Source organism: Cydia strobilella, chromosome 15 (genome assembly GCF_947568885.1).
Source record: "Cydia strobilella chromosome 15, ilCydStro3.1, whole genome shotgun sequence".
Taxonomy (NCBI): domain Eukaryota; kingdom Metazoa; phylum Arthropoda; class Insecta; order Lepidoptera; family Tortricidae; genus Cydia; species Cydia strobilella.
In genome coordinates this window covers 15428471-15451860 of record NC_086055.1, presented here as the reverse complement: position 1 = coordinate 15451860, position 23390 = coordinate 15428471, and the positions used below count along the sequence as shown (strand labels likewise).

Below are 23390 nucleotides of genomic sequence, written 5' to 3'. Positions count from 1 at the left end.
GCGCTTCCGAGTCTAAACATGTTACGTCGTGTGAGTGGGACAGCGCCGCGCTACATATCGCTGTCTCGCTCACACGGGGCACACAGTGTGGTAACATACCTCTGCCAGCGATGATTGCCTGTGCGAAGCTGGCGGTGATTAGGTCGCTGTCCGTCAGCTCGGGGGCAGGACGGAGCGCTTGCGAATCTAAACATACTACGTAGTGCGAGTGGGACATCGCCGCGCTACATATCGCTGTCTCGCTCACACGGGGCACACAGTGTGGTAACATACCTCTGCCGGTGATGGTGGCCTGCGCGAAGCTGGTGGGGAGCAGGTCGCTTTCCGTCAGCTCGGGGGCAGGACGGAGCGCTTGCGAATCTAAACATACTACGTAGTGCGAGTGGGACATCGCCGCGCTACATATCGCTGTCTCGCTCACACGGGGCACACAGTGTGGTAACATACCTCTGCCGGTGATGGTGGCCTGCGCGAAGCTGGTGGGGAGCAGGTCGCTTTCCGTCAGCTCGGGGGCAGGACGGAGCGCTTGCGAATCTAAACACATGTTCCAAAGTAATAATTACATGATACGGTGTAGGTGAGAAATCCGTGTGGAAAATCGCCTAAATCTGAGGCTTAAAAATAAAGGAAAAGTGGAAAAATTAGCGGAGTCGGGCGAGAGTCGAACTCCCGACGTTGAATCACTAGCCCATCGCCCTGCCAACTGAGCTAGCGAGACTTACCCAATGACAGCGAACATTTCCACCATATCCTTCATATACTTTTCCTTTATTTTTAAGCATTGTGGTATGGCTTGCAGAATTTTCTGATTAATACAAAATTAATTTAAAATCTGAGGCGTTAATAGTTAATATACCTGCGGTGGCAGCATGGTTGTATTTTTATCGCCTGTCACTATGCCTGTCACTTTTGCACGTACATACTTGTTAGAACGTGACAGGCATGGTGACAGGCGATAAAAATGCGACCGTGCTTAGCCCGCTGGTAGGATCTACTTTTTTGTATTTATTATTCTGTCCCGTTGTCCGAGGGACAAAATACCAACTAAATACTATAAAAAATAAAAGTTGTCCAGGGAATATAAACATGGCAATGTACGACACTAAAAAAAATATTTACCAAGTTAGAAATAAATATAAAGGAAGTAATTGCTAAAATCTAGGATGCAAAGAATGGATGAATTATTTAATATGTTCAATACTCACAATCGGTCTTCGGCATGCGCATAGGCATAGGCGCCTGTGTCTTCTTGCGGTTGCCTAGAAAATAATATTATATTGTATTGTTTTTCACGCAAAATAGGCGCAATATATGATGTCGAGTTGCGGAAACCAAGCCCGCGAAAACCTATAATATTATATTGTAAAAGAATTCAAGTTTCTTTGAATGAACTCTTATCCTCTACCTGCCCATTGTGATTCCTAAAGGACATAATTAAGTTTTAGCAAATTATGAATGATAAGCCTGGATGGGTTGAGGTTACGCTGAAACTTCTTTTTTTTTTAGTCCTGCAGGCCCCAATTTCACCACGGTGACAGGTGCGACAATTGTAAAACATCAATGTTGCTGACTTCACAGGCATCCATGGGCTACGGTTACCGCTTACCATCGGGCGGGCTGTATTCCTGTTTGCCACCATCATTGTAATATTTAAAAAAAACTTTATTATATCGGCAAAAAACAGGTACGTTTATGACGATGATGATGACAATTGTCACAAGATTTATAAGAATTTTCGGTAATTCTTGACAGGAAATAAGTTCTGTGTCGAATTGTCGTGTTTCTTGTGACAATTGTCATTAGCATCGCAAAATAAGTACTTATTTATTGGCGATATAATGAAGTTTTTCTTAAATTAAAATGTTGGTGGCAAACAAGCACACATCCCGTTCGATGGTAAGTGGTTACCGTAGCCTATGGCGGCATGTGACATCAGTAATAGTGATTTCGACAATTGTCGCACCTGTCACCGTGGTGAAATTGGGGCCAGCAGGTGATGGTGAGGCGGACACAGGGATACCGAGACAGCCCTCTGTTACTAAGACTGTTGAGTCGCAGGTTCTTGAGGGTGATCTCAGGAGTGCAGTGCGGGTATTGATATCGGACGATAGCACAGAATGAGTAGTAGTATTATCATACAGAACGGCCACTTACGGGGACTTAACGAACGCGAACGAAACGCAAATGTATCTGTCGCACTAATATGGAAGATTGATAGAGAGAGATAACCACGCTATGCCACGGAGTATGAACGATTTGTATCTTGCCTACGCACCCTGAAAACAACATTTGCGGCTCTTTGAGCTTCGTAAAACTGGTGATTTCTACTGCGGTTGGCTATTTTCTCAAAAGTATGACGATCCCTGTTCTACACGAATGAAGTTGCGGGTGAAAATAAACATTTTATTAAAATGTAATAACCTCCTAAGACCCACCATAGAAAGTTTTTCAATTTTTAATTTGAACCTTGTGCTACGAGTAAATTGGAACGAATTTCGTTTGTTTTACAACGCAGTGAAACAAAAGAAATGCTACTTTATTTGTTTCATGCAAAGATAGATATATAGGTAACTCCGTAATAGATGGATACAGTCTAAGGAGAAAACGTGCCTCGAAAATCAAGAAAATTTGATTCTCGTTCAGAGGGCGCTACTAGTTTTGACCTACTGTCGTATAGATGGCGCTGACGGTTTCGTTTGTTATTTAACAATTTTAACGCATATCAGTGAAAGAACATGGGTCAAAATCATAAAAATAATTAATGCAAATAAAAAAAATCATTTATCTATATTTAAATACATTTTATCGTATTTTTATAAATCTTTATTTTTAGTTTTAAAGTGTGTCGACAGATGGCAGTGAATTTACTGGGGTTACAAAATTTACTATGACAGTACCGCTCTAGTATCAGTTACTCTATGATATTACTTAGCAGAATTTCTTTTTGCATAATATTATTTGGTAGAAAACCCTAACCTAATCCACTTAGAAAATTCTGATAAATGAATATTATGCGAAATTATTATTATGGCAAGTATGCGAAAGTATCATTCGACTAAAAAATTTCTGCGATAAGTGTTATGTGAAGTGTATTTCTGACAAATAATATTCTGCCAGATGTGGGTAATCCGTCAGGTAAATTTGAAACTTACTGCTATCAGATTTGTTGACTAGAGTGGACTCGCTGAATGATTCACTCAACGAACTGTTGAATGATAGCATCGCCTGAAACAATACATTTCATAAACAACTAAGTCTTTTTTGTGGTTACTATGTATAAGTATAACCTTCTATAGTTATTAGGGATGTACCGACTAGTCGCCGACTAGTCGGGAAAGCCGACTATCCGGCCACATTTGTAGTCGGCGATTAGTCGGCGACTAGTCGGCCAAAATGGCCGATTAGTCGGCCTTTTATTAGTTACAGAAAAACAGGACAAACTAAATAAACAGCAAATACATTTGATAAATTTTCCATTTTATTCAATGAAATTAATTATACTTTATACCTGTTAAGGGTGCATACGAATATGTGGTTAAAGATTTTTATTGATCTCAAAAGAAATTTACATTTCACTTAATGAGATACATGCACTAATTAATTATATTCAATGTTAATTTGGTTTGGACACAGTTAATATTGTTATTCATATTATTATATTAAATTCATGTGTAGGGAGTAAATAGATAGATTTGTTTGTTTCTTAAAGAAAAAGACACAGTACTTTATACAAATAGATAAAACAAAATGCTTTCACGAAAAGATCTTCAACTTAAAATCGAAACAGCAAAAATAACAACTTATGAAGTAAAATATTAAATAAAAGATAAAATGTTACAAATAAACAATGTGATGTGACTCACAAAAAAGAGGTATTGCCGAAATATGAAACAAGTATGTATGTCGTCGCAGTCCATTCAATATTATGTATATAGTTGGTTGCAATTACAAACGTTTTATTACAGTGCCTATGTAATTTTTATTATTTGAGGCGCGCGGGTCTCTTAAGGAAAGTCTATTTTGCTCAAAATGCTCAAATGGCAATTGGCTTATTTATGCATAAAGCTTGTATTTGAAGGAAATATTTTTTATTCGAATATTTAATTTTGATGCCGTAATATCTTGTAGCATATGCATATGCACATGTTCACATGAACATTTTTCTTGGTTAAATTGTCATTTAATTGCTTAAAATGTGAAATAAAATGCATTAAAATTACGCGCAAAAAGCTAAAACGACGAAAGGAACAAGAAAATTGTTTTACAAATGCATCCTAACTTAGACATAGCTGCTGCAGTGACCATCTGAATGTAAACTTTACAGAGAAATAATGATTTATGAATTTGGCCGACTAGCCGACTAGTCGGCCGACTAATCGGCCATCGGAGCGCCGATTAGTCGGCTAGCCGGCTAGTCGGCCAAATCAATAGTCGGTACATCACTAATAGTTATACAGGGTGTCCCTAAAATGAACGCCAAGACTTAAAGGACTTATAGAACAGCTGGCGGGCTAAAAGATTACGCATTACCTTTAATGTAAATCTCATAGTTTTTCAGATATCGGCACGTTTATAAGAATCCTGGTTATAAATTCATACTAATATTATAAATGACAATTTCCCCAGGGCTACAATAAATAGTAGTATCTACATGAAATAACACAAATTAACCTAAGGTGAAACAAAAGGTAACAAATGAAAAATCCAAAATTTGCCACTGAAATATGAACCTATAGTGCAGGGAATAGAGTTGATTTTGATTTGTTTGAAATTTAATTTGTTCTTGAGCGGTTGACACTTACGGTGCTGCTTCCAGCTACGGACGGCCCAACGCGGTCCTTCCTCTGTTCCTTAAAGATGAGGATGCTCTGAAAAAAAAAAAAAAAAAAAACAACGAACATTAAATCTAAAGGTAAAAATACTTTTCCAACGTTTTCTGCGATTGGATATAGCGAAGCTACATGTCATTGTGAGGGGGCAGATGGATGGGACCTCACTTGTTTAATCACTACATCCATACTAATATTATAAATGCGAAAGTCTGTCTGTCTGTCTGCCTTTCTGTCTGTGTGTTCCCTCTTCACGCTTAAACCGCTGAATCGATTTAGATGAAATTTGGCATAGAGATAGGTTGAGTCCCTGAGAAGGACATAGGATAGTTTTTATCCCGAAAATCATCCCTTATGAAAGTAAAAACCGGGGTGAAATTGAGATAATTAATGAAGTGCCTACTAATATGTGTGCATAATATGCTCAAATTGAATTTGCTATGAGAATTTTTCCAGGCGCTACTTTAGCTGCTGTTACTAAGTCCACGCAGACGAAGTCGCGGGCAAAAGTTAGTAGTATATAAAACAAAGTAGCTTCCTGCTGTCTGGATGGATGTCTGTCCCTATGTATGCTTAGATTTTTAAAACTACGCAACGGATTTTGATGCGGTTTTTTAATAGATAGTAATTCAAGAGGAAGGTTTATATGTATAATACATCATTGCACCCGTGCGAAGCCGGGGCGGGTCGTTAGTTGGAAATAAAAGGCACCTGAACCTGAACAATCAAATGTAGCAGGTGGACGTATGAATTGCCTGCAACTATAGGAATGATGACAATTGACAAACATGAAATCAGGGCTCGGAACCGGTATTTTTAAAAAACCCCGAAATAGCCCAACATTTTGAATTATTTTATGCTTATTACGTAGGACTGAATCATGTATTTAGAAAACAATTTTGCATTATTAAAACGTCCCTTTAAAAATGAAATTATAAACAAAAGAACGAAAAAGAACGTAATAATACCGACCGGTCTGGCCTAGTGGATAGTGACCCTGCCTGTGAAGCCGATGGTCCTGGGTTCGAATGCCGGTAAGGGCATTTATTTGTGTGATGAACACAGATATTTGTTCCTGAGTCATGGATGTTTTCTATGTATTTAAGTATTTGTATAGGTATTATATTTATCGTTGTCTGAGTACCCACAACACAAGCCTTCTTGAGCTTACCGTGGGACTTAGCCAATTTGTGTAAGAATGTCCCTATAATATTTATATTTATTTTATTTATTTATTTATACCGGTATTTTTGTATGGAGCAAATACCGGTTTCCGACCCCTGCATGAAATAGCGCCCTGAAAGTTTTTCATGGCGCCTCTGGCGGTTTTAAACACAATACTAAAAAGATTATTTTGACGAGCTCAGTTAAGAAGTAAAGAGTATACTCACATCGACGTGGAACTCCCGGGGCACGTGGCAGCCGGGCAGCGCCTCGATGCCGGCCACGGGGCAGATGCTGTCCAGGATGGTGTACGCCCAGCGCTGCGTGCGGGACAGCGTGCAATACTCACATCCACGTGGAACTCCCGGGGCACGTGGCAGCCGGGCAGCGCCTCGATGCCGGCCACGGGGCAGATGCTGTCCAGGATGGTGTACGCCCAGCGCTGCGTGCGGGACAGCGTGCAATACTCACATCCACGTGGAACTCCCGGGGCACGTGGCAGCCGGGCAGCGCCTCGATGCCGGCCACGGGGCAGATGCTGTCCAGGATGGTGTACGCCCAGCGCTGCGTGCGGGACAGCGTGCAATACTCACATCCACGTGGAACTCCCGGGGCACGTGGCAGCCGGGCAGCGCCTCGATGCCGGCCACGGGGCAGATGCTGTCCAGGATGGTGTACGCCCAGCGCTGCGTGCGGGACAGCGTGCAATACTCACATCCACGTGGAACTCCCGGGGCACGTGGCAGCCGGGCAGCGCCTCGATGCCGGCCACGGGGCAGATGCTGTCCAGGATGGTGTACGCCCAGCGCTGCGTGCGGGACAGCGTGCAATACTCACATCCACGTGGAACTCCCGGGGCACGTGGCAGCCGGGCAGCGCCTCGATGCCGGCCACGGGGCAGATGCTGTCCAGGATGGTGTACGCCCAGCGCTGCGTGCGGGACAGCGTGCAATACTCACATCCACGTGGAACTCCCGGGGCACGTGGCAGCCGGGCAGCGCCTCGATGCCGGCCACGGGGCAGATGCTGTCCAGGATGGTGTACGCCCAGCGCTGCGTGCGGGACAGCGTGCAATACTCACATCCACGTGGAACTCCCGGGGCACGTGGCAGCCGGGCAGCGCCTCGATGCCGGCCACGGGGCAGATGCTGTCCAGGATGGTGTACGCCCAGCGCTGCGTGCGGGACAGCGTGCAATACTCACATCCACGTGGAACTCCCGGGGCACGTGGCAGCCGGGCAGCGCCTCGATGCCGGCCACGGGGCAGATGCTGTCCAGGATGGTGTACGCCCAGCGCTGCGTGCGGGACAGCGTGCAATACTCACATCCACGTGGAACTCCCGGGGCACGTGGCAGCCGGGCAGCGCCTCGATGCCGGCCACGGGGCAGATGCTGTCCAGGATGGTGTACGCCCAGCGCTGCGTGCGGGACAGCGTGCAATACTCACATCCACGTGGAACTCCCGGGGCACGTGGCAGCCGGGCAGCGCCTCGATGCCGGCCACGGGGCAGATGCTGTCCAGGATGGTGTACGCCCAGCGCTGCGTGCGGGACAGCGTGCAATACTCACATCCACGTGGAACTCCCGGGGCACGTGGCAGCCGGGCAGCGCCTCGATGCCGGCCACGGGGCAGATGCTGTCCAGGATGGTGTACGCCCAGCGCTGCGTGCGGGACAGCGTGCAATACTCACATCCACGTGGAACTCCCGGGGCACGTGGCAGCCGGGCAGCGCCTCGATGCCGGCCACGGGGCAGATGCTGTCCAGGATGGTGTACGCCCAGCGCTGCGTGCGGGACAGCGTGCAATACTCACATCCACGTGGAACTCCCGGGGCACGTGGCAGCCGGGCAGCGCCTCGATGCCGGCCACGGGGCAGATGCTGTCCAGGATGGTGTACGCCCAGCGCTGCGTGCGGGACAGCGTGCAATACTCACATCCACGTGGAACTCCCGGGGCACGTGGCAGCCGGGCAGCGCCTCGATGCCGGCCACGGGGCAGATGCTGTCCAGGATGGTGTACGCCCAGCGCTGCGTGCGGGACAGCGTGCAATCCACAGTCTTGTCCTTTTCCTCGTGAGACTGCGAACAATAAGACAATCATGATAATTCAATAGGGAGTCTCATCTATCAAATTAAAATTATAAAAGATGTTACCGTAAAACCTACCAACTATAATCCAATACTGCAACGTCTGCAACCCATGTACCTTTTGGTTTAGTCAAGAGTTTTTTCTTCCATTTATAAACATACCTTGCTTTAGAAATACAAAAAATACAGTAAAAGAGACACCAGAATGAAAAAAAATACACTGATTTACACTTTCACGATTTTTACTCATTATTATTCACAACGACGGGACTTAATCGCGTAAAATAAGTTTTAAAATTACCTCCGACCCCCCCCCCCCCCGGCCCCTCTTCCCGCCGTCCTCGAAACGTCAGAGGTAAATTTAAAACTTATTTTACGCGATTAAGTCCCGTCGTTGTGAATAATAATGAAAAAATTACAGTTAATTTTGGACCAAACTATCGCGCCTACATTTTACAAAATTGTCGCCTTTTTCTACTGACAAACGTTTACCAGACTATAATTTGATCATGTGTAGATGATCATACCTCGCACCCTAGTCCAGCGTTGTACTTGAACTGATCTTTCTTCAGTTGTGTGAGAGCCAGATACTGCTTGGGGAAGCCCTCGTCCTGATGGGACTTAACCAATTTATCCTATGATTGAACAGCGTGCCTAGCTAGTTTTGACAATGTGGAATATACCTCGCACCCTAGTCCAGGGTTGTACTTGAACTGATCTTTCTTCAGTTGTGTGAGGGCCAGATACTGCTTGGAGAAGCCCTCGTCCTGATGGGACTTAACCAATTTATCCTATGATTGAACAGCGTGCCTAGCTAGTTTTGACAATGTGGAATATACCTCGCACCCTAGTCCAGGGTTGTACTTGAACTGATCTTTCTTCAGCTGTGTGAGGACCAGAGACCGCTTGGAGAAGCCCTCGTCCTGATGGGACTTAACCAATGACCTATGATTGAACAGCTTGCCTAGCTAGTTTTAACAATGTGGAATATACCTCGCACCCTAGTCCAGGGTTGTACTTGAACTGATCTTTCTTCAGTTGTGTGAGGGCCAGATACTGCTTGGAGAAGCCCTCGTCCTGATGGGACTTAACCAATTTATCCTATGATTGAACAGCGTGCTTAGCTAGTTTTGACAATGTGGAATATACCTCGCACCCTAGTCCAGGGTTGTACTTGAACTGATCTTTCTTCAGCTGTGTAAGGGCCAGAGACCGCTTGGAGAAGCTCTCGTCCTGATGGGACTTAACCAATGACCTATGATTGAACAGCGTGCCTAGCTAGTTTTAACAATGTGGAATATACCTCGCACCCTAGTCCAGGGTTGTACTTGAACTGATCTTTCTTCAGCTGTGTGAGGGCCAGAGATTGCTTGGGGAAGCCTTCGTCATGCTGAGACTTGAGCGCGTTTATCATGTAGAAGAAGAGGGTGTCGAGCTTGTACACGCGGAAGATACGTTCGTCTTCGGCTGAAAATGGTCAATTTAAAAAAAAACCGTCCAAGTCGGACTCGCGCACAAAGGGTTCCGTACCATTACGCAAAAAACGGCAAAAAATCACGTTAGTTGTATGGGAGCGGGGAGCCCCACTTAAATATTTATTTTATTCTGTTTTTAGTATTTGTTGTTATAGCGGCAACAGAAATACATCATCTGTCTAGCTATGACGGTTCATGAGATACAGCCTGATGACAGACAGACGGACAGTGGAGTCTTAGTAATAGGGTCCCGTTTTTACCCTTTGGGTACGGAACTCTAATAACTATTTTACACTGCTGGTAAAACTTCAGGCATGTCACATTTTATCATCTATCAAAAAGTAGAAAACTATTAGTAGTTTTCGACTTTTCACATTAGTGTGACGACGGAAAATTATCTAATATTGCGAAAGATCTCGTTCAAAATTTTGTAGAAGTTTAATACAACTTTTCTAACTTTTTTAAAACTTTCTGAAGCTTGCACATGTCATTCAGAAACATAATAATTTCTTGCATAACAAACCAAATTCAAAGTAGCAAGGGGGCGTTCAAATATTACGGAACGTAACACCCAAGTGACTATTTTTACCTAAAAGTCGCAATTATGTCGAGCAAAGTATAATCATAAAATTGAAGTAATGAGCGAGCGTGTAGGAATGTTATTAAAGTAAAGGAAGCGAAAGAGGTATGTCAGGATTGTAGCAAGTGGAAATCCTTGGTCTCTGCCTTGCCTACCCCTCCGGGTAATAGGCGTTGTTAAAAACATTGTTACGTAACGTCTTGATCCAGCCCCCCCCCCCCCCCAACCCTGTAACGCATAGCAACGTTTTACAAAACCCTCAAATTGGGTTACGTAATATTTGAACGCCCCCCGAACTAAACAAGTGTGACTAAAACACCGAATAAAACAGCAAAACACAAAAAAGAAAGTAAAACACCATAAATAATCACAAACAAAATTAAAATAACAATAGTACACACAAAATTGGACGATAATTCAATTTAAATAAAAAATAAATTACATTGTGAAAATTATAATAGATTATGATCTATTATAATTTTCACAATGTAATATTGTCTTCGGTTACCGCGATAGTTACTCATGAAATAAAAATATGAAAACGGATTATATCGCGTATATGTATTGCGTCGGGATGTATTATAAATTCAATATACGCGATAATAATCCGTTTTCATAGTTTTATTTCACAATGTAATTTATTTTTTATTTAAATTGAATTGTCGTCATGGATAATAGACTAAGTGTCAGTTGCACCAACCACAATTAACAGACTGATTAACGTCAAACAGCTGAGAAAACGGTAAAACGGTGACAGACGGTTTAGTGCAACCGAAATCTTCCAATACCGACTTAAAGCAGAAACAACATTCTTCTAGATCAGTTGAAGCAAGCTGCATACATGATTTACTTACAAGCCCTGATGCACATTTCTTTAATAAAGTCGGTCACCGGAATAACGTTATCTGGTTCTCGTAACTCAATGGTAGGGTCTTCCATCCCTGATGGTGTTTGAAAACGAGATGGATTATGAAATGAAGTCGATTTACAGGATTGAGCGTTATGCGTGATAATGAAAGAATGTGTTGTTACAGTGTTTCGTTTCATTTTTGTCCCCATTATTGTTAACAAAGCAATTGTTAGGTTTACCGTAAAACAGGGTAGTAAAAAGTAGTTAGAACCATCTTGTAGGTCCAACGGATTATCGACTTTATGAACAATAGATTACAAAACACTGATTTAAACTTTCACGATTTTTACTCATTATTATTCACAACGACGGGACTTAATCGCGTAAAATAAGTTTTAAATTTACCTCCGAAGTCCCGTCGTTGTGAATAATAATAGATTACAAATCCAATAAAAATCCGGTAAGTAGGTTGTCAAGTTCACGCCGTTTGTTTGACACCGTTATAGTGGATGGGACGAAAATAATAACGAAATACTATACTAAGGTTATCAATGGTGAGGGAAGGGATATGAAGCGGTGAACGGAAATCCGTTCACTGATATGAAGATAAATATTTATCAGTACGGTTTTTACTCACTATTATTTTTAGTCGCTTTTGGCGACATGTCAAAAGAATCCGAAACATGTCGCCAAAAGCGACTAAAAATAATAGTGAGTAAAAACCGTACTGATAAATATTTTGAAATATGTCTCACGATAGTTTAAGTGCGATATGAAGATAGTTGAAAAGTCGGAACAAAATAAGTGTTGCTGCTTTTTACATGCATTTTTATTTTAGGGTTAATTAAGTGTCAATGTCTGTGAACTTTGTAAAGTTCTTATTTACAAACTCGTCTACATCTGTTATGAAATTAGTAGTTATTACCTTAAAAAGACTATCAAAAGACTGGCTCAGGAAAGAAAGGATTGGCAATTACTCCACCGACAAGAGCAAAGCTCTTAAGTTATGATGATGATGATTACCTTAACAGGTAATGTGCAGGGATGTTACGGACCTTCGGTTCTGGTTCCGTTAAGTCGGAACTTCCGATTGGTATAACACATCCGTTTCGATTCCGGTTTCGTTACTTTTGAATCGGAAGTTATATCGGATGTCAAATCTTAGGGACATAAGCCACATTCACTCATCTCCCCGCTTGCCACGTGCTGCACTAATTAGTTGTTTTGTTTTATTCGTGTTATTGTATTTAAAATACCTATTCGTATGTGTTGTTGTGTTGTGTACCTACTGACAGTACTGACTCAAGCTCCGATTCAGGTTCCGGTTCCGATTCCGTTTCTGGTTCCGATAAACTAAATTTAAAACATCTGGGTCCGCTTTCGGTTCCGATAAAACCACATCCATTACATCCCTGGTAATGTGTATCAAAGACAGGGTGATGAAAATTGTCGTAAAGACTTTTAAGGGGCCCACTGATTATCAGTCCGCCGGACGATGTCAGCCTGTCAGCTAGAACAAAAATTTGACAGTTCCGAACAATTGACAGGGCGATATCGTCCGGCGGACTGGTAATCAGTGGGCCGCTTTAGAATTTTGAGGAACGAAACCGGATATTCCGGTTCCGTTCCAATTGAATACGGTTTAAATTTCATCGAACTGAAGAAGTACTATAGGTAGGACCTTGGGCCTTAGGAGGTTGGGGACCACCAATACCATCACTCGACGCATTTGGGGTCTAAGATTACTTTAAAAAAGATGTGTCCCGTCGAGTTTCTGCCGGTGCTATGATACCCTCCTACAATTTAAGAGGGATTTAAATCTCCTCAGGTCAGAGGTAGGGTTAGAGCCGGCGTAGCTTTATTGACGTTCATAAGCGCATTGTAATATGCCTAATTGAAAAATGTGGTATATTCTATAAAAAGGGACCTTGTCGATGGCGCTTACGCCATTATTAACGATGCTCCGATATAAATACAATACCGCGCGACGCTGTGCGGCGTAAGAGCCATCGACAATAAGGTCCCTTTTCATAGAAAATGCCCCAAATAAACTATCTTTATCTACTTACAAGCTCGGCTGCACATCTGCTGTATATAGTTGGTCACCGGCTCAACCTTATCCGGCATAGTGTACACAGGCGGTAAGGTATTCTTCCCCTTACTACCTCGAATCTGTTGCTTCAGGTAGTCAATAGTGTTCGCTAGGATTTTAAGGTAGTTCGAGGGCCGGACCGAACTGTCGGGCATGTCTAGTCCATATTCTTCACAGCCGATTTTAATGTCGCTGATGTAGCCGGGTGGGATGCGGTCTGTGAAGTATAATCCACATAACATAAAACTGATTTTTAGGGTTCCGTAACCAAAGGGTAAAAACGGGACCTTATTACTAAGACTCCGCTGTCCGTCTGTCTGTCACCAGGCTGTATCTCATGAACCGTGATAGCTAGACAGTTGAAATTTTCACAGATGATGTATTTCTGTTGCAGTTATAACAACAAATACTAAAAAGTACGGAGCCCTCGGTGCGCGAGTCCGACTCGCACTTGGCCGGTTTTTCTACTCGTCGACTGTAATGGTTGGTTGATTTCGTATACCAAAGTGGAAATGGGTACTTTTCATGTTTGGGATCCCAACTCAACTATAATATTCATTTCGAAACGTTTTGGTCACTATAATGAAATTTACCAATCACAGCTCGCCAAAATCGTAAAAATAATTGTCTAAAGATTGAATATAGCAAGAAGCAAGTACAGTCGCCATCAGATATATCGGACCGGCCGAGGTGCTCACAAATATCTGAACACGCACTCTAACACCTTGACAATAGAGGCGTGTTCAGATATTTGTGAGCACCTTGGCCGCTCCGATGTATCTGATGGCGACTGTACCAGGGCCTCATGAGTTACGAGAAGGTGTCGCTGACCAACCCGCCGGGGCGCGTACAAGTATGAAGGTATCGCGGCTGCTCGCGTATCTTAACTGTATACTTTTGATTTGTTGTAACTGTAACTGTATACTTTTGATTTGTTGTAACTGTAACTGTATACCTATATGATTATTGATTCCAAATGCATGCAGGGGTGCTAAGCTAATAGGTTTGCTGACTACGAATACAAATACGATATATTTTGCCGACGGTCTTCTCTGGAATAAGGCTGGTTGTAGTGTCGTGCTGACCGTCTCCGCACCGACCATTGGTATGAAGTTCCGGGCGGACCCGTCAGCTTTACTCTAAAACGCTCCCTGAACTTAATACGGAGCATTCCATCGTTACGTAAGGGACATTCGGACCCATTTTTTCTACTTTCCGAGCCTGGTTCTTTTTTGGCTTGCCTTTTTATTGTGTAATATTGGTATCATCTTATAGCTGCTTGTTTTCTTAATAAACTGTTTAGTTTACTTTTACTATAATACGCAAGTCGCCAAATAAAAGCAAACATTTCGGAAGCGATTCGCATGCATAATACGCCAATACTTTGTCCTACACGTAGACATTGCATAAATAATTTTGTTCAAAAAACTAGATGAAAAAATGTTTTCATGGAATGCTCCGTACATGGACGGTCAGCGCGTTACTAAAACCAGCCTAAATGTTATATGCCTAAGTGTTCTCCAGTCTCCACACTGTCCTTACATAAGTTCGAAAAATCTCATTGTTTACCTGGATTAATAATTTCATGATAATTGTCCTTAATGCCATCTATTACGTTGAATCGGAGGACCGTGCTCTCTCCGATAATATATTCGGTCCCAGCCTGACAGTAAAAGTTGACATCAATCAGGTATATGTCAGCGTGGATCAGCTCTGGAAAAAATTCCAACAATTAACTAACTTAATAACAAACAATGTTAAAGATTTAATGACAAAATTAACTAAATTTTTAACTAACATGGGACTTAATTATGAGTGAAAATCGTGTTAGTTTAAATAAAATAAAAAAATAACACAATACCTTGATTGTATATATATTAGAGATGCCACGAATATCCGGCAACTATTCGGTATTCGGCCACTTTGCACAATAAAATAGCCAAAAACTAGGTGTATTTAATATTTAAAATGTATTCTTGGAACTGGCGGGAGATGGCACAGGATCGAGACGACTGGCGTATACTCGTGTCGGAGGCCAAGACTCATTTTGGGTCGCTGCGCCATTAAGTAAGTATTCTTGGAAAGTTGTTAAATACGAAGACCCTTTTATGAGCTACAAAAGTATTTTATTTTTATCATGGGTCTGATTTGATTGACTCTAACTATAGTTCGTTTTTTTTAGCAAAAGAAAAAAGGTAAACAATCTTGACGTGTCTTTTTTTAAAAAAAATATTGAGAAATGCTTTTAAAAAATAGTTAATATTACTTATGAAAGCAAAAGAATGTATATTTGCTATGAATTATTTATCAAAAGTGATTTTTAATAAAAAGACACGTTAAGATCGCTTACCTTCTTTCTAATGCTAAAAAAACGAACTATATAGGTACATTCATTAATTCTGTTCAACAAAAATATATCTTAGCAAACGTTGCATGTGCTTTAATGGCGAACAGTTTTCATATTATAACATTTAAAACTTTCACGATTTGAACACATATTAAATCACATTTACAAACGGGTCTATCGCGAATTTATTTTGTTACCTTTATTTACCGACGTTTCGACACAGGTTTCACTAGTCGTGGTCGCGGCGGCGGAGTTTTCATATTAATTATGACATGCCGAATATTCGGTCGCCGAATAATCAGCGCTTCGGCCGAAGGAGGGGCCAAATATTCGGTATTCGGCCAAAACTACTATTCGGGGCATCTCTAATATGTATAGTATGTATATAGATTGATACCACAAAAAATCTAGTCATCTTGTTTTCCACTTTTTCGGCGCAACACAAGTTCACCAGGATTCTCTACTAGAAAAATGTACATAATTCGCGCTCGCACGCACTTCTTATCTTGTTACAGTGATAATCAATATGAACCCTACAAGGGTTCTCATACTATCGCTGTGACAAAGTACGAAATGGCACAAAAATCAAATTCCTTGACCGTGAATGAAAAATAATATACATACCTTCATTAGAGCTAAAAGAGTTCAGCTTGACGAAACTCTTGATGTCACGAACTTCATCTTCTTCGGCCTTTTGCGCCTCCATCTCAATCTGGTCTATCTCAGCCAACGAAATGCCGGTGGATGTGTACTTCTTTTCCGGAACGTTGTTCTTTTGTTTGGCCTGCTTCGCCATGGTTTCGAACTTGGCTCGGACAGGGGGAGGCGCTTCCTGATAAAGAAAATTAAATAAATTACTTACATTTTTGTAACTACTACGCAGAGACGTCGACAAATTATCGTCGCCCATGGACATAAGCAACATCACAGGAACCACTTAAGCGTTGCCGACCCTTGAGAACCCTAATACCCGCTTCTTGAAGAATCACATGTCGTAGCGCAAAGGACATACCTCAGGAGGCAACTAATTCCACATTCTGCACGTTCTGGGAAGAAACGAGCGAGATGCCCGCTTATTCTTGGTGTGTCATGTATCTAAGAAGTGAGGATGAGCTTTGCTCCTTTGGCGGGAGGTGCGGTGATAAAAACGAAACGATGGCACCAAATCAAAAAGTTCCTCGGAACATTCCCCATTGTACAGTCAATCTTTGAATTACGCGCCTTTTTAAGGCAGGGATCGGGAGACCGTGGCTCGTGATCCACATACGGCTCTTTAGGAGGTATCTACCATCGCCCACACTGTTAACTGACAGTTCGTAAACCTACGAATACGTAACTAGGTAATAGGTCCACCGATGGACAGATAAGTGTTGCTGTTACAATCAGCATAAAATAGATATTAACAGCCAAAGTTGCCCACATATCAATTGGGTAGTTGACATTTCTTTTATGGTATCAGTCGATCAGGTTTGTTTTGAGGATCAAAATGTATGGGACCCACTGTCTTAAAGCAATAGAAAAGTCACAAATGATGGCCAAAGTCTGGCATCCGCACTTTACCGAGCAAACGCTCTAACAAAATGGCAACACATCGTGACGTCACTGTGTCACTTTGCTTAGAACCCGTTTTGATGCATGGAAAACAAGGAAATTGCGATTTTGCCGGTGAAAACTTTGCGTTTATGTATATTGTTGCCATACAATATTTTTTTAAATAAAATTTGAGAAAATTAAAATGTAAAGAATCGAATGGTACCGTTATTTTTTTTCCTATTGAAATGAAAGTTAAAAAAAAAAAGTTTTTTTATTCTTTTATTGTTTTTTTGGTCTTGTATTTTTTTATTATCTCACTCCACTTTTAACTGTCCATTGGTGGATTTTGTAATAAGGCTAGTGGAATTGATTTGTAATTTTTCTCAAACATGCGCGTAAACCGTAGAATCTAAGAAATAGTTATAATAATTGCTTATAGGTACATTTTACACTTACAGCATAATTTAATATAAAATTTTCTCCATCTGTCACTGTTTATAATTAAAACATTTGTAACAAATCATACATTTGTGCCATTCTCATCCAAAAGGGTACTTATTGTCGGTTGTCAATAAGGCGTTATTTCCATATAGTTTCAATTTGAAATCAATCTTATCGACAAGCGACAATGTGGTACCTTTTGGTTGAAAACGTCACATTTGATTTAATTAAGCATCTAAGGGGTCGATCATTAATTACGTCACACGAATTTCTAGGGTTTTTGTCCCCCCCCCCCCCCCCCCTCACACTGACCTGACCAAACCTTTCCCCCCCTGGTGTGACGTCACCTTTTTTCAACGAAATTAATCGGAAAATCGAAGAAAAATTCGTAATTTTATAACCCAAAACTGATTAAGAAAGAAAATTAACGAATAAAAACGATTATCGTTCCAAAAAATTGTTTATTTAACTGTACAGCGAATAAAATAATTTAAATACATTTTCGACAGTGACGTCACAAAGTTTGTTACTCCCCCTCCCCCTTGTCACAACATGTCACATTTTCTTGGCCCCCCTCCCACCCCCTAAACGTATGACGTATGACCCCTAACTGCAGAGTTAATAATAAGTAATGTTTAATGCTCTTATCAAGGTATAATGTTATCATTATCTATAAAAATATCTTGAGGTGTTAGGTGTCGATGCTGAACACAAGCAACACAACACCAGACCACAGTCTCAATTAGTCATCATTCCACAAAGCCATTATACATATAGAGTATTACATAACAGCTTTGTCGAATGATGCCCTAAATACTAGCTTTTGCCCGCGACTTTGTCTGCATGGAGCACATGGAGTTAGTAATTTGGGTGGCTTATTTTTTATCCAATCTACTTTTTATTGATTCCCCATACAAAGTTCCACCCCCACCTTTTCACCCCCTTAAAGGATGACTTCTGGGATAAAAACTACCCTATGTCCTTCCCGGGGACTCAAACTATCTATATACTAAATTTCAACTAATCGGTTCAGCGGTTTAAGCGTGAAGGTAACAGACAGACACACTTTCGTATTTATAATATTAGTATGGATATAGACGTCCCAATAGTGCGGGGTGCGTGGGGCGGCTCGCGGGCACCAGAGGTGCATACCAGGGATGTTGCGGATGCGGATTTTTAAAGGCTCACATCCGCGGATGCGGATGCGGACGTCGAGATTAGGCACATAAAAAATGTCAAATATTACACTATTAACTTGTATTTAAAAAAAAAAACGAGGATTTAGTCTTTGAACAAGAATATAGGTGCCCCACAATCGCAATTCTATACTAAAGTCCAAATAAATCAAACTTTTTACTTCTTTTCGCTGTCCGTCATAGGCTAAAGTGCTCGATCGACGAATCAGAAAAACGAAACGAGATTCCTATTGGCTAATGACGAAATTACCAAGCACTAAAGCCGCTAAGACGTTCCTGTACCTACCTGTTCCACATCCGCATACGCATTAAGCTCCGCATCGATTTTATGCGGATGCGGATGTTGAAAATAATGCGGAAGTTCCGCGGTTGCGGATTCGAATATTCGCAACATCCCTGGTGCATACATCGTCATTGTTAGTAGCTCGGTACTACCTAAGTATTACCCTGTAAGTACTTACAGGGCTAGCGTGTCTTATTTAAAACGTTTTAATTGTTGGGCAGTTGTGTAAAACTCTGTGACAACCCTACGAGTACTCAAAGGCGTCGGTCCACTGTTACTTTTTACACTGTTGACTGTGACCAAACTATTCAAAAGCGAACCGTAGGCCGCTTGGCGCTTATAATATGAATCATTGTAATCGTATTGAGGTTTAGTTAATAACAACGTAAGCGCCAAACCTTCTGAGGTTCCATTTAAAAAAGAAGGCATAGACAAAACAATTTGACTCTTAGTATTATTAGATGCATAGACAAAACAAATTGGCTCTTAGTATTATTAGATTTAGAAGTATTAGTAATACCATACAGTGTCTCAAATTCCATGGACAATGTTTTTTTAGTTAAAAATGCACATCAAACATCAAGTGAACATTATAAAATGAATAAAATAAAAATAAAAAAGCCTTTTGTTCCTGGGTACGTAACCGATGATATGAAATATCAATATTGTCTTCGGTTACCGCGATAGGCACGATAGTTACTCATGAAATAAAACTATGAAAACGGATGGGGATGTATTATAAATTCAATATACGCGATATAATCCGTTTTCATAGTTTTATTTCAATATGAAATATTAGTAACTTAACCTAGGATTTAACCTAATTTATAGTTTAAAGAAAATTACACCAGAACCTTCTTAAGAGGTTGTTTACTTTGCCTACTCGCGTCTTATGCATCTTTCACTTCCACCCCTGGAGCATATAGCTCTAACGACTCCTCTCTGGACGGCCAATAAAGGAAAGCCAGAGCCGAGAGTCCTGTGGGTCCCCTTGGGGTCTACTCCGACCGACAAAGACATGGAGACGGAGACCCTGACCGACTCTTGGGAGCACTTGGGTCTGTGGGGTTGTTACTCCCCAACAGCTTGCCACAAGCTGCCCTGCGGGCTTATTATTATTATATTGATTAATACTGCTGATACGTGTATATCACTGCAGTTGTTTTTTTTACTTTCATTTTGCTCGTTAAGTGCTTGTCATGTCTGTTTTTAAAACTGTTCACTGAAGGAGCACATATCACTGCTTCTGGTAATTTATTCCACTCGTGTACAACGCGGTTTGATAGAAAGTGCTTCCTAGGATTGCTTGTGCTGGGAACTCGAATAATCTTTAAGCTGTGGCCTCTTAGACGATTCTTGCTAATAACAAACAGGTCCTTTTGTTCAGGTAAGTCATAATGATCATGTATGATCTTGAATGTTTCAATCAGGTCACCATGCTGTCTGTACTATATTGTTTTTTGGCAAACCTAACTTGTGCATAGTAGCAGGGGTAAACAGATCATCCAACAATAATATTTGCCTGCGATTGTAATTGAATATGTGACCTTAGGCAAGGTTTAGACCAGCAAGGACTTGCATGCAATTTTCGTTGCATTGCAGTATCTGATCAACCTTTTGAATAGTTTACTTTAGTACTCGGCAATGTAACTTAAATTGCATGCAAGTTCTTGCTAGTCTAAACCTCGCTTTAGACTTTCCGTGAACTTGCTTTAATCTCCAGCATTAAGACAAACATTCAACTCCTCAACCCTCAGCACTTCAATGTCAAACCTATTAGCCCTTATTTTATATACTTTACGGAGGCAGAGGTAACTTTGCCGGCATGTTACCGCGATGGCAGAACCTCCAACTTTTTGAACTAGATGGATGAAACCATTTTATCTGTTGTTGGAAGATTTTCGGTTGGCCTAAAGCAAAGGGGGTGCAAAAAAAAAGACTTGGAATTTTTTTAGTAGGTACAATAACATGTCTGTTCTGGCGCTCGCCGGCCGCTACCGCGGCACGCTCGCTTCGCTCGCTCGGCTTCGCGCTCTGTTTGATCGCGATCGTCGCGGTCAACCTAACCATAGAGTAACTTATACTAGAGCGGTACTGTCATAGTCAATTTTGTAACCCCAGTAAATTCACTGCCATCTGTCGACACACTTTAAAACTAAAAATAAATATTTATAAAAATATGATAAAATGTATTTAAATATGGATAAATGATTTTTTTTATTTGCATTAATTATTTTTATGATTTTGACCCATGTTCTTTCACTGATATGCGTTAAAATTATAAATAACAAACGAAATCGTCAACGCCCTCTATACGAGTGTAGGCCAAAACTAGTGGCGCCCTCTGATCGAGAGTCAAATTTTCGTGATTTTCGAGGCACGTTTTTTCCTTAGACTGTATCCATCTATTACGGAGTTATATCTATCTTTGACCTAACACACTCCTCCTCGCTTCGCTCGTCGTCGCACCTATCTTGTCTCTGTTACTTAAATTTACCTGTTCCAAATGATTGATTTTAATTTGTCAAGTAGTGGTTTCAACTTGCGGGTCAAATATCTCGGCCATTTTTGATTTTAGAGAAAAGTTTTTCCTACAAAACATGCTTATTTTAGTGTATTCTCTACGATAACACAATAAAAAATAGGTGTCATAATAACATCACTCCGACGAAAAGTGTCGGCACCCCCTTTGCTTTAGTCCAACCAGATTTTCATCAAGCACTGCGGCTATCGATGAGAAGGAATTAATATACTAGTGGCGAGGTCTCGTATTTTCCTGTGATAGAAATTTACGTTTGAAATTTTTCTCAAAGGAAAGTACGAAAATTACCCGCTGAATGGGTCAAAAAAGTTCGTATATTTAACTTTTGAGTATATAGAACTATTCAAAATAGTTTGTAATAGCCAACAAATCATATTTTAATGTAAATACAATGAAAACATAGTAAACATACCCTCCAAAACGGGTCCGCAGCTTTTGCGACTTCTTGTAGGTTTCCATAGTTGACGCCTTTCTTCCGCTGCTCTTCTCTAAAATGTTGCATGAAAAAGTAGTATGCGTTTTGCGGTGGCTTTTTCGGCATTTTTACTACCACAAAATTATCTTTTTTCAAAGCTAAACTATTTTTTTCCGGGAACCGTCCGCGTCCGCTAGTCGTACTCGAAGGAAATTTTTTTTTAAAGGAGAATGAATGATATGAATGAAATACATTGATCTGTCGATGTCAACTTTTTTTTTAAAGTTGTCCAAATTATTATAAATTTATTAATCCTCATTTAATTTCAATGAGGGCTAACGCGTATGAATTCGCCGCTAGGGGCGCTAGTGTAGATGGTGGTCTTTTCCATAGTTCGAAATGTCAAATGTCACTTGTCACTTCAATGACTGACAGCTGTTCTTTAGTCTTTTGGACCACCATCAACAGAGGTGCCAACTGGTGAGCAAAAAAACGATAGCCCTCATTCATTTTCAATTGAATATAAGTGAAGTATAGTTTTCAAACTATTGCATGCTGTGACGTGAGACATGATTAAATTTTATCTACAAAAGTATAGTTTGTCAAAGGACTGTCTCATTTCAAACATAGATAGAGATAATCATACTTTCTTTGTCTTATACTAGTACTACCAAAAGAAAAGGATGAGTATAGTTTTTTTTGTTCTTATTTACCAACTATAAATTTAACTTTATTTAATAATAAATTTACCAACGATATTCAATGTAACTCGAACAGGCGAAATCAATCGTTCACTTGTTATTTCATTCATTCCATAATCATTCATATCATTCGTTCTTCGACTTCGTTCAGTTCAATCAGTCAGTCACAGTCAGTGGTCAGTGATGATATGACAGTGCGAGTTGTAGTATTTGTGTTTCGCGAGTTATAAATCTCTAAAAATTCCTTTTATCTTCTTTCTGAGTAACAGTCGGTAAACATAACTTAAATTAGTAGATTTATCAGTTCAAAATAGACAAATAAGATAAACTCTCATGTGTAATAAGTGAACGTGTGTGATACGAGGTATGTTTATGATTCCTGTAATTTTGTAATCGGGTTTTTGAGTTCTGTTATTTGTTTTGAGATGCGGTGATTTCTGCTTGGATGACCGTCGACGAGCTGAATCTCAGTTAGAGCAAGGTTAAACAGCGCTAGATATCACGGGAGTGTGTTGATTCGAGCTAAATTGTCAATATCCGCTCAGTAGGGAGTTGTCGTTAGCCCAGCTGCCTGAGCTGCCTACTGGATTTATTCATTTTACACTCAAAACTCGATCATGGCGCTATATATATAGGGACAAAACGAAGGTGACAAATGTTTTGCATGTCATAAAGCCAGCAATGCTGGCTTATGTCTATTTAGTTTACAACTTGAGGTTAGGTAGATTAGGTCTTAGTTATTCACATAATAATGAATACAGATGAATACAATTAAAATAGGATACAAGGAAAATATAAAATTAATAAGCAGAATTGTTTGCTATAAATGTATAAAAATATAAAGTCATAATAAT

General features: G+C 40.8%; 2 protein-coding genes across 2 annotated transcripts in view; one reads left to right on the top strand and one right to left on the bottom strand.

The window, feature by feature from the left end:
• Positions 1-360: 360 nt before the first annotated feature.
• Positions 361-22035, bottom strand: LOC134747954 (protein maelstrom homolog). Its single transcript, XM_063682632.1, has 11 exons — positions 21833-22035; positions 16050-16257; positions 14648-14791; positions 13056-13295; positions 9385-9548; positions 7929-8072; positions 4803-4868; positions 3153-3225; positions 1206-1259; positions 422-534; positions 361-369 (listed from the first exon to the last, which is right to left on the bottom strand). The coding sequence occupies exons 1-11, from the start codon at positions 21959-21961 to the stop codon at positions 361-363; spliced, it is 1344 nt and encodes a 447-aa protein (XP_063538702.1). The 5' UTR covers positions 21962-22035.
• Positions 22036-22720: 685 nt separating this feature from the next.
• The window catches only part of LOC134747669 (alpha-(1,6)-fucosyltransferase), a 37768-nt gene continuing 37098 nt past the window's right edge, over positions 22721-23390 (top strand). Inside the window, exon 1 of the mRNA XM_063682278.1 lies at positions 22721-22900. The gene's annotated coding sequence lies outside the window, so the exon portion shown is untranslated. The remainder of the gene's footprint in view (positions 22901-23390) is intronic.